The sequence below is a fragment of the Protobothrops mucrosquamatus genome, unplaced genomic scaffold (assembly GCF_001527695.2).
Source record: "Protobothrops mucrosquamatus isolate PMUCROS unplaced genomic scaffold, P.Mucros_1.0 scaffold63, whole genome shotgun sequence".
NCBI lineage: Eukaryota > Metazoa > Chordata > Lepidosauria > Squamata > Viperidae > Protobothrops > Protobothrops mucrosquamatus.
Window position 1 is genome coordinate 123,734 of NW_015386442.1, and position 17,156 is coordinate 140,889.

The 17,156-nt window shown below is 36.4% G+C and overlaps 1 protein-coding gene across 1 annotated transcript in view; it reads left to right on the forward strand.

Annotated features, from left to right (window-relative positions):
• Positions 1–17,156, forward strand: part of PPFIA2 (PTPRF interacting protein alpha 2) — a 157,088-nt gene that overhangs the window by 113,851 nt on the left and 26,081 nt on the right. The window contains exons 14-19 of the mRNA XM_029283365.1: positions 1,424–1,644; positions 2,407–2,644; positions 3,232–3,261; positions 8,391–8,521; positions 10,807–10,961; positions 13,626–13,719. Of these exons, the coding sequence (XP_029139198.1) occupies positions 1,424–1,644; positions 2,407–2,644; positions 3,232–3,261; positions 8,391–8,521; positions 10,807–10,961; positions 13,626–13,719 (869 nt within the window). The remainder of the gene's footprint in view (positions 1–1,423; positions 1,645–2,406; positions 2,645–3,231; positions 3,262–8,390; positions 8,522–10,806; positions 10,962–13,625; positions 13,720–17,156) is intronic.

The window sequence follows — 17,156 nt, forward strand, 5'->3', positions numbered from 1 at the left end:
TTCATGGGAAAGGGGGCACACAGACACCCCCACACGCACTCCAGCCTGGGAGTCCCACCGGAGGTATACTAATTATCCACACCTCACAAACAATACTCCAGACACGGAGAATGACTGGGAGCATACTCACAACTCACAACATACAAGAGAGCAGGCAAAACAAAGGGGTAACACGTCCTTCACAGAAAGGGCTCATAGACGGATGTCCCCACGCTTTAGGGCTAACAGGGAGGTATCCCTAGACCCTATCACTACAGAAAGGAGCCAGGAAAACCACACTCCATCAGGAAACGTGGAGATGAGTTCAGAGGGGTTGGAAAACTCCATAGGTGGTAGGTCAACCAGGTATAGCGATCGACAGAGTCCTGACTTCTCGAGCCTAGGAGACGGGCAGGATAGTCAAACAGAAGTCACGAGACAACCACAGAGTAATTCACCTAGTGTGGGAAGCAACGGGGAAAACACTACAAGCTCCCCAGGTCCGAGAAGGTCGCTAAGGGTCAAAGGCCCTCCGAAATACCTTGCAGATTACGTAAGGTGAGCATGTATATATTAATCACTTGAATTTGAGGTCCAGGTTGGTTGACTCTATGGAAATGATGTTGGGGCCATCGGGTCTCTGTACGACGGAACAGCCCCACACCTTATACACACAATGTGTATTAATACAACAGTATGTATACAAATCATTATTATGATGGCGTCCATGTTGGGCGCAGTATTATTTCATCTAGGGGGGAGGGGTGTTGTGTCCTGAGCCTGCAAGAGGCAGGCTCGGGACGTTGCAAGAGTCCCGGGCATTTGCAAAAGCTGCCCGGGACCAGACTGAGTGGCGCCGGCCTTGTGCGCATGCGCAAGGCGGGAAAAGACTGCCTTGTGATTGGTTGGAATTGCCCGGGGATCAGAAGGTATAAATAGAGGCCTGCATGCCTCTGCTCGGGTTGTTCGTAGATTGGAAGCAGAGAATAAAGACTTGTTAGTAATGCATCGTCTCAAGCGCCATTATTCTCCGGACTTAACAGTTTCATTTTATTGATGCACTTTTTTTCTAAAAAAATGAAAGTATAGAGTTTAGAAATGCTGCCTTTAATTTTAAATCATCCAGGGATATCCATTATATTGTAGTATGAATCTAAATTGACTTACGTGATCAATACAGAAAGAAACTTCCCACATCTTGCCTTAAACTATTTCGGGCCTCTTGTAAGATAAATCTTGGTATTTTTATAACAGACTGAAATTAAGATCCGTGTGATATCACAATGCAGCTGTTAGAAATTAATAAGAATGGTTTAAGTGCACAAATGGCTGAGAAAATTGAAAGGTGTTAATAACTGCAATGGTGTTTTAAAATATAAGCTCTATGTGAAAATTAACATTTACCATAAGTCTGATCTATATGCATTCTACAATTTGTAATTAGGTAAAATCCCTTGGAGATCACGAGTGGAATAGAAACCAGCCAGTTGGAGTTCTAAGCAGCCATCATTTTGAGAGTGACACTGAAATGTCTGATATAGATGATGATGATAGAGATACAATTTTCAGTTCAATGGATCTTTTGTCACCAAGTGGACATTCAGATGCTCAGACCCTTGCTATGATGCTTCAGGAACAACTAGATGCAATCAATAAAGAAATCAGGTATGCTTACTTCACACACACTCCTGAAGAAAACCTTAGAACAATCCAATATTTTGTCCCCCAATAGGGTAAAACATGTTGATATGATTTCTGATTTTCTTCATTGACATCTGATTTTCTTTGAAACAATATAAAAGTGGCTTGCCATTGCCTTCTTTTGGATTTTTTTTAAAAAATATTAATATGCAAACTCCCCAAATTAAAAGGCATTAGTTTTCTGTAGACCAGATTATAATCAGTGTTTCTCAAAGCTAAATATCTGGGAGAGGCTGACATTAAAATGATGAGGAAACCTAAACATTGTAAGCACACAGAATATGACCTCAGAAAACTTGCTGAATTCTTTGTTCAGTTTCTAAGTCTTTCTTAGTCTCTGAATGTTCTTAGAAAATTTTAAACAAGCAGAAATCAGGGATGCAGGTTAGAGCAGTGGTAATATTTTGTTTGCTCTGGATGAACATTATATTTAATAAATTGAAAAAGAGATTCCCATTGATGAAAGATAAATATGCCAAATTATTCTTTGCTACGTAGTTACAAAACCCTAATAAAAATTAAACTATCATTCCAGCAGCAAAAACAACTCCTAATGTAATTTGTACTCATCATGGCTATCTTTTTTAAAAAATGTTAAAACATGGGAAATTTAGTGGTTAATAGTAAGTAGTGGTCAGGGAGAACTATCCCAACTCCTATTAACACTCATATTAAAGCAATATTCTCATGAAAATGACTTACCTTTGTCTTGGTTAACTATTACAGGTTAATCCAGGAAGAAAAAGAATCCACAGAACTGCGTGCTGAAGAAATAGAAAACAGAGTTGCTAGTGTGAGTCTAGAAGGCTTAAATCTGGCCAGGGTTCATCCTGGAACATCTATTACTGGCTCAATAACTGCATCTTCATTAGCAAGCTCCTCTCCTCCCAGTGGCCACTCAACTCCTAAACTCACTCCACGCAGCCCAGCTAGGGAGATGGATCGGATGGGGATCATGACACTGGTAAGAAGTATAACTTTCTCTTGGTCACTACATTTATTTAATATCTGAGGAATCCTCTACATAGGGTTATTTTTCATTTCTTGTTTATTTCCTTTTTGTTTACCATTCATCTTTTGGTGTGTGGGCATGGGTGTGTGCGTGTGCTTGCAAGCACATGTGATAATATCTTATTAACTATTAATATAAATCATTATAAATCTTTGATTTGGAACAATTCCTACTGTTAATACAAGATAAAGTAAAATTCTAAAAACGTAATGTGTTAATAAATTGTTGACATAAAGACTCAAGCTATAATTTGTGTATTTCTAACAAAATACCCAATTTTTATAATGTTAATGATATTTCTTAAAACTATACATATAAGTGAACACTTAGTCCACTCTACCTTCTTGGGTTCCAGCCAAGTTTTGTTTTGGATTCAATGGCAGTTGGGCTGGTGTGATGGAAGGAAATTTCATCATAAGGGCCAATAAGAAGTTAAAGAAATTCAAAATGAATCTTAATGAAAAGAAACACAAGATTTATAAAAATCTATAATATGTCTGATAATACTCTGTTTTTCTTTTCTTCATTATCAACTCTAGCCAAGTGATCTCAGGAAACATCGAAGAAAGGTATATTTTTAAAAAATATGTTTCTATTTTTTCTCCGACAAGAGTTAATTATTTCTAGAACTTTCAAATTCAGACCTTTACAAATATTTCCACAAGATACAGTTTTCTGAGGATGTGGAAATCCCTTCAAATCTCAACCTTTTATACCTTCATCCTAGTTGAAGCAGATAATCTGGATGATACAAGAAGAGATCATTATGGTGAGGCAGACAGCACCTTCTCAGACAACCCACATTGGACTGAAGGTTTATAACAAAATGGAGCCCTATCTGAGTGTTTAAGAGTCTTAGACTCTATGTCACGTCTGTTAGGAATTAATTACATGACAGCATAAAAAGAACATATTTTTGATATTATTACACACATATTGTTTGTATTTATCACATATATCACCTTTTCCCCTGGAAGTGTCTTTTTCCAATTTATACTTTGTGAGGTATGTTGCTTGGAGACATAGTAGGGATCAGATCAAGTCTCTTTTGTGGGCTTCCTCAGCCTCTCTATGGTGATGGACTTTTGTACATGCTAATTAATGATTGAGAGCTTCCTTGCTTTAGCCTCTTCTGTTCTAGCAGTAAAATGGTTTAACATGCTGGAAATGTTTGTGGTTTATTACTTTTATTATGCCCTAACTTTGTTCTGAAATTATTTTTAGTGATTAAAAGCACACGATAGATCCCTAAGACCGCCCCCACCCAACCAGACAGGCAAGACACCAGAATATAAACTGACAGCAAACAGCACTCCTTACTAGCACTGATGATGTTACCTAGTTAGGGGTAATGAAATGTCTGCAAGAAAGCAAGCAAGCTCAGCACCAAGTACCTCTCATTTCAACCCTGAGCTACAAATATTCTCCTTTGTTGATAAAAAAAACAATGGTAGCTAAAAGCTAACAAGTTCAAGAATTTCCATTACCAAAATCCAACCAAAATAAATTAGATTTGTGCCATCACTGAGATTCATTTTCTAGTAATTTTATTTACAATAATTCTTTTTAATATATATGTTGTACATATAAAACTACATTAGTTCATTATGAACCATTTTTATAAAACAGCCTACATTTTTAGTGTAGAACCTTATACTATTCTTATAGAAATAAATATGTATATCAAAGCTGAGGAGAAAGGGAAGTGGGCAGTCAGAACAGCCTTCGATCTGGTGTTATACTTGAACCATTCAAAAGTACAACAGACCCTCCCAAAAGCTACTTATGACCCAGTTGCAAAGATACAGCCACTACAGCACTCCTGCAGTCATTACAGCAAACTACAGGGATACAGCAGCCCTCACCAACCCATCCATCCTGCCACACTAAGTCTTTGCAGCCACTCATCCACCCAAAGGAGATCGGGCCAGCTATAGCCCACGCAAATCAGCTAGAACTTGCAATCCTCCAGCTTCCTTCCCATCCAGTGAGGAAGGGGAAATCATGGTGGCCAGAGTTTGCAATCCTTCAGTGAGCAAGGAAAGATCAGGTCGTCTGCAGCTTATTAGCCTCCCGCTGTCTTCCCATCCAGGGAATTGGAGAACTCAACTGTTCCAGGCCCTAGCAACACTCAGCATTCTTCTAAAGTCTTATGGCAAAGCAGGTGTTATTCTTGTGAACCTGTACCAAACAAATAGAGACTCCTTAGAAAATGGAGCCCTCTACAGTATCACAAGAATAGTACCTTTTGGACTTCCGCTTCCGGATCGCAGCAGGCTCAGACACACAAAGAGCTGTCGCTCTTCGTTGGCTGTTTTCTCTCCACCGGTAGACCCTTATGCGGGTCTTAAATCGCCCTGGAGGGGCGACCACCGTTGAGGAGGCTTTTGCTCGGCTGTGGTGGAGCAGCGGCTCCCTCTACAGTCCGAGCTAACTCTGTGGGGCCGACGGAGAAGAAGATCAGCCAGTAAAATGGCCGATCACTTCGCTGTGCCAGCTGAAGTCAGAAAGTCATCTAAGCATAAAGAACCACCCTGGTGAATCCAGGTGAGACCTTTCCTCCCTCTCTCCATCTTGACTATTTGCTTGAACGATTTTTCCTGCAAAGAGCTTGCTTTTTGGATGACTTCCCTGTTCTAAGAAAGCAGCATCTGTTTGTCTGGGGGGAAAAAATACTTTAAACAAAACTACAGAATAGCACTTATTATATTTTGAACCTTTTGGATATTGGGCATCCCTGGAAAGATTTGTAATATAAAGCACTATTTTACTTACTATACGGAAGATATTTGCTTTTTTCTGTCTCTTTCTTTGTCATTCTTAACGAGATAAAGGCTTTTAACGTGCAAAGAAAAAACTTTCTATAGCCTACTGAGGACATCTTGTGGTGAAAATATTTACTGCAATTCTAATGTCTTTGCTTTGGTGTTTGAAGATGGCTTTGACCTTCAGGAATTAACAAGAAGAAAAGATAAAGGCTTGGAAACAGCTGTGGGTTGTGTTTGTGATTTAAAAATTGTGGAGGCGGATGTATATGGACTCTTAATAAATATAGTTTCCACAAAAAGATTAAAAGACTCTTTTACTATGGAAATAGAAGACTTTTACCCACAGCTTGACTATGAGCTGATATTGGAAAAACTATTGGAAATGACAGAGGAGATGAAGTTATGGAGAAAAACTAAACATTATTTTGCAGAACCACAAGCTGAGCCTCAAACTTTAAAAGATCAACCTATGGGCCAAGAAGAAGCCTATATGCAACAGTATACACAATCTGAGATGGAAGAAGAATTTACTGATCAATTGAATTCTGGACTGGATTATGAGCTGATATTGGGAAAAATATTGGAAATGACAGAGGAGATGAAGTCATGGAGAAAAACTAAAGACCATCTTCTAGAATCACAAGCTGAACCCCAAATTTTAAAAGACCAATTTACAGGTCAAGAAGAAGCTTATAGGCAACAGTGTATACAATTTGAGATGGAAGAACTCACTGATCAATTGAACTTTAGAAAAATTCTCAACCCAAAATCCCAGATTGAGACTTTAAATGACTACTCTATAAATCAACTAACTACTACAGAGGAGGATATTTCACAAGTCTGTATACAAACGGTGGAGAACTTTGAAGATCAAAAAATGACTATAAGTGAAATACTCCCATTGCTAAAATTAACAGGAATTGACAGCCAGACGCGATCGATTGAAAGTTGTGACAACCTGGATAATCAAGCTGAAATTATAATATGGAATAAAATGGACTATATTGTTTACATGATACTGGAAGAAGGGGAAGAGAATTTTGATCAGTCGATTTGTTGATAAACATTAGTACTCAAATACTGAGATTTGATGATATAGATGTGACATTACGGAAACCAGCTTGGTATAGAAAAAAAGCCAGAGTTAGATTTAAAAATGTGATTTAAAATCTTAATTATTGGGTCAAAAAGGCTTTAGAGATTTGGACTGATTTGACAATCTAATTGAGTAAATGAAAGTAGTAAGATAATTGGTGTAATAATATGTTTGTCTTAGATACAATAGTTAATTTGGTTGAGAGTTAAATTTTACTTAACAGGTCGATTCTTTTTTTTAATTCTGTTTATATAGAAAACTATTTTGTAATAGCAGAAGAATTAGATCTATGATAAGAGAAGAACGGGTATTAATTAATGATGTATTAAATTAAGAGATGGAATATATGTGAAAATATTAGAATGTTATTCTTGGAATATTATGTGTGTTGTAGAAGGGATACCCTAAGTTTTATTAATATGTTTGTTTAAGATTAATTGGAATATCTTAATTGAAATTAGTGGAGCTTAAAAGCAGGAGTGATTTATGTAGATGTAATAGTAGGGATGATTCTGTGGATTGATTGAATTTTAAGAAGAAATAGATTAAACTAAATTTGTTATATCATGTGAGGAAAATGGAGGGGGGAATTTTTAAGGTATTAATTTTAGTTATATATATATGACTTGTTTTGCTATGATTGATTACCCTTTCACCACGGTGTTTTCCTGAGCACTTTGATGTTAAAATTAAAAAAACCAATAAAATGTGTATAAAAAAAAATAATAGTACCTTTTGCAGAATAGCATTGTGTTTGTTACAAAGCAAAGAAAGAAGTAACAAAGCTGATCTTGTATTAGGCTGGATGCCTCTTAGAACCTGCAAAAAATGAAGTTGGATGTTGCTGGGCCCCGGAGCAAGCTGAATCCTGCAAGTCCCTGTGTGGGAAGACAGCTGAACGCTTGCAATCTGCAGATGGCCTGTTCTCTCCTTGCCTCTCCTACGTCTCTGGGTAGCAAGGAAACTGATGGACTGCAGGGACCTTGGGGGTGAGAAGTAGAGTATAGGGTGTCAGGGGGAAGGGTAGCTTTGGGAAGCCTGAGGCAGGTGAGTCAGAACCTGCATAGGCCTCCCAGGGTCTCTCACAGTCCTGACACACCTTGTGCTGTGCTTAATGACCTGTGTGTTCATTTAACAGCTGCATCAGGGAGAGCAGGGGGTGAGGTTGTTAAGTGAGGTCACCTCACTTAATGGCCATCAGTATTTCCAACCATAATAGGCAGGTTCCATTACAGTTGTAACTCAAGGATAACCTATATTGGATTCACAGAAAATAGAAAAGTCCAGGTATACGAGGAGCCAATTTTATCTACCAACGTGTCCATTGTACTTCAAACATTATTTATTTGAATGGCAAAGGGCAATGAATCTTGTTCTGTGGTCCTTTATTAGGATTTAATGATGAGAAAAAGTTAAATAAACTTTATTTCCACTCATATCCTACTTTGCATATCCTCCCCAGCTCAGGAAACCTGTCTATAATTTTCTGAAAATAATAATAATAATAATAATAATAATAATAATAATAATAATAATAATAATAATAATAATAATAATATAACAGCAACAATAGCAACAACAATAACAAGAGCTAAATGTGTACCTAATGCCATATTCAGTCCTGGAAACTGAAACTATATTGCTATCATTGTATAACTTGTGGTTAGCACTTTTATTCTATATCTTGTTGTAGGAATGGAATGCTATTTGTGTATTTGGTTGATTGATTTCCTTACTTGGAAAGGAGTTGGCTTTCCGGTAGTTTTTGTTTTTTTTTACTCCCAACACCTTAAAAGGGTTTTCACCTGCATTTTACAAAACTGTTTACTTGTAGATTGCAATAGTTGAAGAAGATGGACATGAAGACAAGGCCACAATAAAATGTGAAACCTCTCCTCCACCAACCCCTAGAGCCATTAGAATGACTCACACTCTACCTTCTTCATACCACAATGATGCCAGAAGGTAGGAATTGGTTTGTTTGGCATAGCCATATGTTGTGTATCTTTTAAGAGCATTCATCCACTTGAGTTTCAAGTTGAGTTTCACATGACTTTTGCTACATGCCAGTTAAACTCAGTTGTCCTGAAATTTATTTAGATCAGTTTTTCAGATATGTTTTTCATTTCCATTTGAATAACTGGTCTTTAATTTTACACTCTTTTTGGATAATGATCATTTTCTGATATTTTCTTTTTATGGATTATAAGTAAACAAATCAGAGTGTAATTAAAATACATTGTGCTAGCTTGCCATGTCACTTGTTATGAAGAGAGTTAATATAGCTAGTACAGCCAGTGTTTTACACATAGATGTTTGGTGATGGGGAATTAGCAGTGGAAGGAAAATATTTCTGAAGTAGTCAGAGAAAGAAGTTTCATACCTCAAGGGAAAAACAGTAATTCAGCCCTAGTGGGGGAAAAAAGGCCTGGAGGAAGTGGAGAGATGCCTAATGAATTCAGAAAGTAGAAGGAATTTCTAAAAAAAATAGCACTTGAAAAAAAATAATAAAAATGATTTAAACTTTTTTGCTTTTTTATAACATAACAAAAATCCACGATAGGAGGGTTTGTTTGTATAAGAACTTATGTTTGACTGTAAAAAAAAAGTACTATAATTATTTTCACTTTCACCCTAATTGAAGAATTAAATATTGCATGTTGGCAAGGCCAAGTTTGGAGATTTTGCTGTGTAGTGCACATGTATCTGTATATCCTTGCCACTAAGAAAGATAAATTAAAGGATGGCTAAGGAAGAAGGGTTTTATAAGCAGTAACAGGAAAAGGGGAAGTTGAGCATCTGAGAATTGACACCTTTAAGGATGTGTTACAAACAGTTACACTTATCAGTTTCAATCAATAAAACAAAAACCCAAAATTTTAGTTGATCTTAGTAGATAGCAATACCACGTAGACTTATATTCCACTCGATAGTGCTTTACAGCACTCTCTGAGCATTTTACAAATGTCAACATATTGTTCCGAACAATCTGGGTTCTCTTTTTATCAACCTTGGAAGGATGGAAGGCTGAGTCAACCTTGAGCTGGTTGGGATCAAATTCCTGGCAGTGGACAAAGTTAGCCTGCAATACTACATTCTAACCACTGCACCACCAGTCCCAATTTATATGGAGGACAACTGGAAGGGAAAACCTATTCTAGTATATATTTATTAGAGATTCATAATTCTTCATATTCAATAAGAGTAATTTGTGAGTCAATCATGTGAATTATAATTGACATATCTCTGAACTTATCATAAATGGGAAATAGTATACATATGATTTGTGTTTTGAGTTAAGAATCTGATATCATACCTATACATAGAAATACCTTCCATGTAGATGGATGGATGGATGGATGGATGGGTAGATGGATGGATGGATGGATGGATGGATGGATGGATGGATGGATGGACGGACAGATGGACGGACGGACAGACAGACAGACAGACAGACAGACAGACATATAAATATTTTTATTTCCATACTTTATTGAAAGAAAAAATTGCTCTGGTAAGAATCATAGTATTGCTCCCAAGTAAAAAATGAATAGATGACAATAATCAGGATGAGTAAATAAACAAAATAATACTGCTGAATATTCTACTGACATTTCTGCCTAATTAATAAAGAATTAAAGCAGAAGTCAGGCTTTGGCTTACAATATCTACTGTTAGCAATAAGTACAGTTCTTAAATAGGACTCTCTCAAAAAGTGATATTGCTACTCTTAGGAAGCATCATGGCCATTGAAGAACATCAATTTATTTTTGGAGAGTAATAAAATTACATCAGAAACTTATTTTACATCAAACCTACTGGAGGAAATGTTTTAGAGTTATTTCACCTATTTAGGATAGATAAGATCAAAAGTAGTAATAGTGGTAGTCATAGCTTTGATACCATTTAATCAAACATTTGGTTCTTATAAAAAGCATTCTAAAATGTTTCTAACCATAGTTATGTTAACAGAGTTTTGATAAATTATATCTGCTGTCTTTTCATTAATTTACTTCAATCAAGATTAAAACATGAAAAAATGTGCAGTTCTAAATATTGTGATAATACCAGAAAGATTCTGGTATCATCACAATACATACAAGAAATTAATTTGATTATTATTTCCAATTACTAAGATACTCTCATTAGATTTCATAAAACTTGTTTCCTCAGCAGACAAGTTGTGGACTTCATGATGGGACTTCATCAGGACAATAATAGCTTCTCTATCTTTTGTGTGTCTCTTTTAGTAGTTTGACTGCATCCTTGGAACCAGAAAGTATTGGCTTTGGCAGTGTCAATAGCAGCCAGGATTCCTTGCACAAAGCTCCCAAGAAGAAAGGAATAAAGTCTTCAATTGGGCGCTTGTTTGGTAAAAAAGAGAAGGCACGACTTGGACAGCTAAGTAAGACATACATCTCCAGGTTCAGATCATGGTTTTCCAGTCATTTTTCAGTTTCATTTTGCTTTTCTGCCTTTTAAAATGATTATTTTTTTTCCATGTCATTCCGCTATCATCAATCATATTTATTATCATAGAATTATATTTTCTTAAGTGATTAAAGGACATAGATTAAGCTTGCAATAGAAGAGAATATATGTAGTTTAGGGTTGAGCTGTTGAGTCCTTGGTGCAATGTACAGATAGTCCTCAACTTATGACCACAATTGAAAATTTCTGCTGCCAAGTGAATCATTCGTTAAGTGAATTTTGCCACATTTTACATCCTTTCTTGTCACAGTTGTTAAGTGAATCATTTCAGTTGTTAAGTTAGCGACACGGTTGTTAAGTAAATCTGACTTCCCCATTGACTTTGCTTCTCAGAAGGTTGCAAAAGGCGATCACATGATCCCGGGACATTGCAACTGTCATAAATATGAATCAATTGACAAAAGTCTGAATTTTTGATCACATGACCATAGTAATGCTGCAATGGTCATAAGTGTGAAAAATGGTCATGAGTCACTTTTTTCAGTGCCATCATAATTTGAACAGTCACAAAATGAACTGTTGAAAGTCGAGGACTAAGCTTCCTTTGCTAGTGTTTGCCACTTTTTGCGAAAAAATTCTATTCACAGATAGATCTGCTGAACTTTAAAAATCATACAGAGTAAAACTTGGATAACTGTCAGAAAAAAATATGTCACAAATGTGACATGAGACAGGACGACCAACTGAACATAACCGTATCTCTCTACATGTGACATGAGACAGGACGACCAACTGAACATAACCGTATCTCTCTACATGGGGCTCCCCTTGAGGAGCACCCGGAGGCTCCAGCTAGTCCAAAATGCGGCCGCGCGGGCGGTGTTGGGAGGGACTCGTCGCTCCCATGTAACACCGCTGCTGCGCGAGCTGCATTGGCTGCCGGTGGCCTTCCGGGTGCGCTTCAAGGTGCTGGCTATCATCTTTAAAGCGCTCCATGGCATCGGACCCGGATATCTTCGAGACCGCCTCCTGCCGCAGATTACCCCCCATCGACCTGTACGCTCCCACAGAGTGGGTCTCCTCAGGGTGCCGTCAGCCAGACAATGCCGGCTGGCGACCCCAAGGGGGAGGGCCTTCTCTGTGGGAGCTCCCACCCTCTGGAATGAACTGCCCCCAGAGATCAGGGTGATCCCTGATCTCCCTTCCTTCCGCCGCGCCCTTAAGACATGGTTATTCCAGCTTGCGGGACTGGCCTAGGGGAAACTTTTAGAGGGGGTTTTAATTATAATTTTAATTCGACCAAATTACTAATATTTCCCTTTTAATTAATTTTTAAATTTGTAGTGTGTTATTTTTGTATTTTTATCCAGTTGTTAGCCGCCCTGAGTCCGTAAGGAGAAGGGCGGGATATAAATTTTAATAAATAAATAAATAAATAAATATTGTAGCTATCATTCTATGATTCTAATTTATAGAGAATTCTGATAGAAAATAGATTTCACCCATGACTTATTTGGCAAGACTTTTCCTTTGTCAATTTTTTCATCCTTCTTAGATTAAAAACAATTTCTGAAGCAATAACGCTAACTTGAAAAAAGAATTGGCTACTTTATATCTTTCTTGAAGAATTTGCATAATCCTAGCATAAAGCTTTATTTATCATATTTGTATAACTGTCCATATCACATGGATATATGGTTTTATTAGTTATAGTACAGTATAGTGCAGTATAGTACAATTTAATGTCTCCAGTATCGATTATTTACTCAGAACCTAAGGAAAGATCTTTAAACAGTTACATAGGAAAATATAAGAATAAATTAGTTGAAATGCATTCTCATTTTTAAAATAATAAAATAGAATGTTCCACACTCCCATTAAATAAACATTGAGAGCAGAGATGAATGTATTCATAATTTAACAATATCTGCATGGAGTGATGCAAAATTATGGTTTATTTTGTAATATCTGTAAGTAATGTTCATGTAATGTTTTTATATTCTTGTCTATTTATATGATACATCTACCTGGGTAGCTTCTAAAATTACTATTTACAACATGAATCACCTTTGCATTCCTGCTTCTTGGAAGCTGATTTTGTATGTTTTATTTGCAAAATATGAATGAGCAAATGTAAAAGATACAATCAAATTTTCCTCTCTCTTATCCAGTGCAGCCTTTAGTGCCTTATTCCAAAATGAATCAGAACAAATCTCAACACAATTAAATATCTAGGATGTCATACAGAGGAATCCCTTAAATAGGGGCAAATTTAGGTTAAACTGGGTATAAATAACGCTATTTTAATATTCCTTCTGCCAAGAACAGCCATTTTGGCTTGAAAGGGAAGCTTGTCTTTTCAGAAATTAGGAGATGAGAAAGCCTGATCAAGGAAACAATGTTTGGCCTTTGCTCCTTACAGGAAAACAGGAGGGGGGGGATAACTTTTAGTTGGGTACTTTAAAAAGTTATTAGTTGAATCTACATTCTTTAGTTTTATTTCCCATAGATTTCAGGTTATTACACCATTTTTATCTGTATATGTGTATCTCAGAAAACAAATTAAATCATTTCTGGTAAGCTAATCAAACATATTAAAAAATAAAAAGAGAAAATCTCTTTGCTCTTTTAAACACAGGAGGCTATATGGAAACGGAAGCTGCAGTACAGGAATCTCTGGGATTAAGCAAACTTGGAACCCAGGCAGAAAAAGACCGAAGACTAAAGAAAAAGTAGGTTGGCATGAACTTTGAATAAAATACCAAGTATATTTGCTTGTTGAAGAAAAATCAATTTGTTAGTACTTATTCTAATTGCATTTTTAAAAAGCCAAACATAATGAAAGGTAATTTCTACTTTTCTATATGGATTACATTAAAGAAACATAGCAGGAAGATTCTTTGGATATGCCTATTGGTAGCCTATTTTAAAATGCAGATATTTTCCACTGAGAGTAGTAATTATTTTGATTTAATCTGCCACTCTTATATGGCAACGTGATCAGTGAGTTACTGAACAATGATATGCTGTCTCTCATTACATTTCCTTGAAATCCTAATTCATTCATTGTGTACAAAGGTTATGATAAAGTGCTATTATTTTTTGAGACCTCGCATATTTCCCTAAAGAAAATAAATCTTTTACAAAATCACAAAGGATAGCTTTGGAGAAAAACTGTGAAAATACTTACCTTCAGAACTTAATTTCTGCTTATCTTTTTGAATATTTGATGCTTGTTTTACCTGAAATCTTTCCAGCATTTGGCAATGTTTATTTGTATCTTGTGTGGGAAAACATATTTTGGTGATAGGCTGTTCATTGTTTAGCTTGAGCATTTTACCTGTCAAAATTATGTAGGTAGAAGATTACTTTGATTATCAGAATGCATAATAGATTTGTGACTATATAGAAAACATTGGTGATACCAAACAAGATTATTTCATGCTGTCTGAAAAACCACTAAAATTCGCACTCTAAAAGGAGAAGAGATGCATTTTTTGCTTAGTTATATTTATTTCCACAAGACATAATTAACAATATACTTAATAAATATATTTCAATCAGAAACATTTTCTTCTAAAATAATATATAAGATTCTTTCTGTGGATTATAAATGTAACTTCTGAATTTTCTTTTCTTTTCTTTCTTTCTTTTTTTTTTTGCTGCTGTTGTTTCTTTATAAGGTTAGAAGGTATAAATCTTGTAAGGTCTTTTTTGTTTCTACCGGCAGTCCCAAAAAAATAACATCACTAAATATTTTTATACAACTTATGTATTAAGTAGTTAGATACATTTTGATATTTGTTAATAATAATGTTGTGATGATTTAAATAATATTTTTCCAAAGATTTTGGTTTTGCTTTCTGTACTTCATTTTCATCTCTGCCTAATAGTTTTCATTTATTTTCTGCTGGCAGAAACACATTTTAGATACAATAATGAGCATTTAATTTTTTCTTCAAATATGATAGCAGTTGTTGACATATTTTCCTTAATAGTCTAGAAGAAGTTTTATTTCATTATCCACTTTCTAATTACTTTTTCTGTTATCAGTTTTCACCAGATAATTCCATGGGGAAAAGGCATGTAAATGAGATTATGATCAGTTATAGTCTTAGCTCTGACAAGAGATCTTTGTGAAAAAGATGCTTGAAATCTCTAAATTTTATTGGCACCCTTCAAGCATATAATGACTTCAACCTATTTGGAACTTTATGTAAATTACTCTGAGCTAAATCTGGGTTATGAATGAACAAGTTATGTTGGGGGGGGGAGGATAAAGCTATTTACATTGGCCATGGCATCAAAGTTTAATCCAGGTGATTTACTGTATTTTTTTCATTAAATAAGCCCAGCTTTGTTGGTACTAACAGCACAAAAATGCAGAACAGTTTTCATAAACATGTTTACATTCAAAATATGTATATTAGAGAAATCCCATCTTAAGTTGCTTAAAATTATAATGTTGTATTTCAGTATGTAAGTTGTTTTCCATGACTCCTTCTAATTATCTACCTAAATTAAAAACCTCCCAGGTTTAACAGATTTGCAGAGGCAAAAGGAATGAAAGTTTCATGTTTATTAACAAAACAAATCCAAAGGCATCCATATTACAGTTTACCATCTCAGATGTAATTCTGAAGACAAAGTTGACTTCCCTGTAGTGAAATTACATGATTTGCAAAATATATTTATTATGATAAAATATTAGAAAATATTTCTGTGTTCTTTGCTGCTAATTGCATTGTTTCATTAGTTCTGAAAGAAAAAAACTGGTAATTACCATATGAGTGTATTAGAAGGTTCCAAGAAAGCTCTGCATACTGCTCATTCCTAGGCAGAATAATCATGACTAAATAGGCTTAAGATGCAGAAGGATCTTGACAGACTTGAACATTGGGCGCTATCTAACAAAATGAAATTCAATGGTGAATTTAGGCAAGAAAAACCAAATGCACAGGTATAGGTTAGGAGGTACCTCACTCAATAGTTTAGGAGGTACCTCACTCAATAGTAGTAACTGTGAGAGGGATCTTTGAGTCCTAGTGGATTCCTTGCACAAATATGAGCCAGCAGTGTGTTGCAGCTGCCAAAAAAGCCAACACAGTGCTAGGCTGTATTAACAGAGTGATAGAATCAAGATCACATGAAGTGTTAATACCACTTTATAATGCCTTGGTAAGGCCACACTTGGAATACTGCATCCAGTTTTGGTCACCACGATGTAAAAAAGATGTTGAGATGCTAGAAAGAGTGCAGAAAAGAGCAACAAAGATGATTTGGGGACTGGAGGCTAAAACATATAAGGAACAGTTGCTGGAATTGGGTATGTCTAGTTTAATGAAAAGAAGGACTAGGGGTGACATGATAGCAGTGTTCCAATATCTCAGGGGTTGCCACAAAGAAGAGGGAGTCAAGCTATTCTCCAAAGCACCTGAGGGAAGGACAGGAAGCAATGGATGGAAACTAATCAAGGAGAGAAGCAACCTAGAACTAAGAAGAAATTTCCTGACAGTTAGACAGTGGAACAACCTGTCTCCAGAAGTTGTGAATGTTCCAACACAGGAAATTTTAAAGAAGAGATTGGACAGCCATTTGTCTGAAATGGTATAGGGCAGTGATGGCGAACCTTTTAGAGACCGAGTGCCCAAACTGCAACCCAGAACCCACTTATGTATCATCGGGTGCTGGGTGGGCGTGGCCCATTGGGTGGGTGTGGCCAATTCAGTGGGTGTGACCCTTTGGGTGGGCATGGCTGTGGTGGTAACAGCAGGCCTAAAGTGAAAAGGTTTTATAAAACCCAAGCTGAAGGCCGAGAACTGGGGCAATGGCATGCGTGCCCACAGAGAGGGCTCTGCGTGCCACCTGTGGCACACGTGCCATAGGTTCACCACCACTGGTATAGGGTTTCCTGCCTGAACAGGGGGTTGGACTAGAAGACCTCCAAGGTCCCTTCCAATTATTCTACTCTACTCTATACTACACTACACTACACTACACTACACTACACTACACTACACTACACTACACTATTCTAAATGAAAGGGAACAAGGAAAGACTGGTCAGGTTAAATAAAAATCTTAAAGATAGGAAATGGGTTCTTTTTTAAAAATCTTGTTCAGGGTTTTTTTTTCTGATTGAATTTTCACCTTCCTATGCTCCTAAATT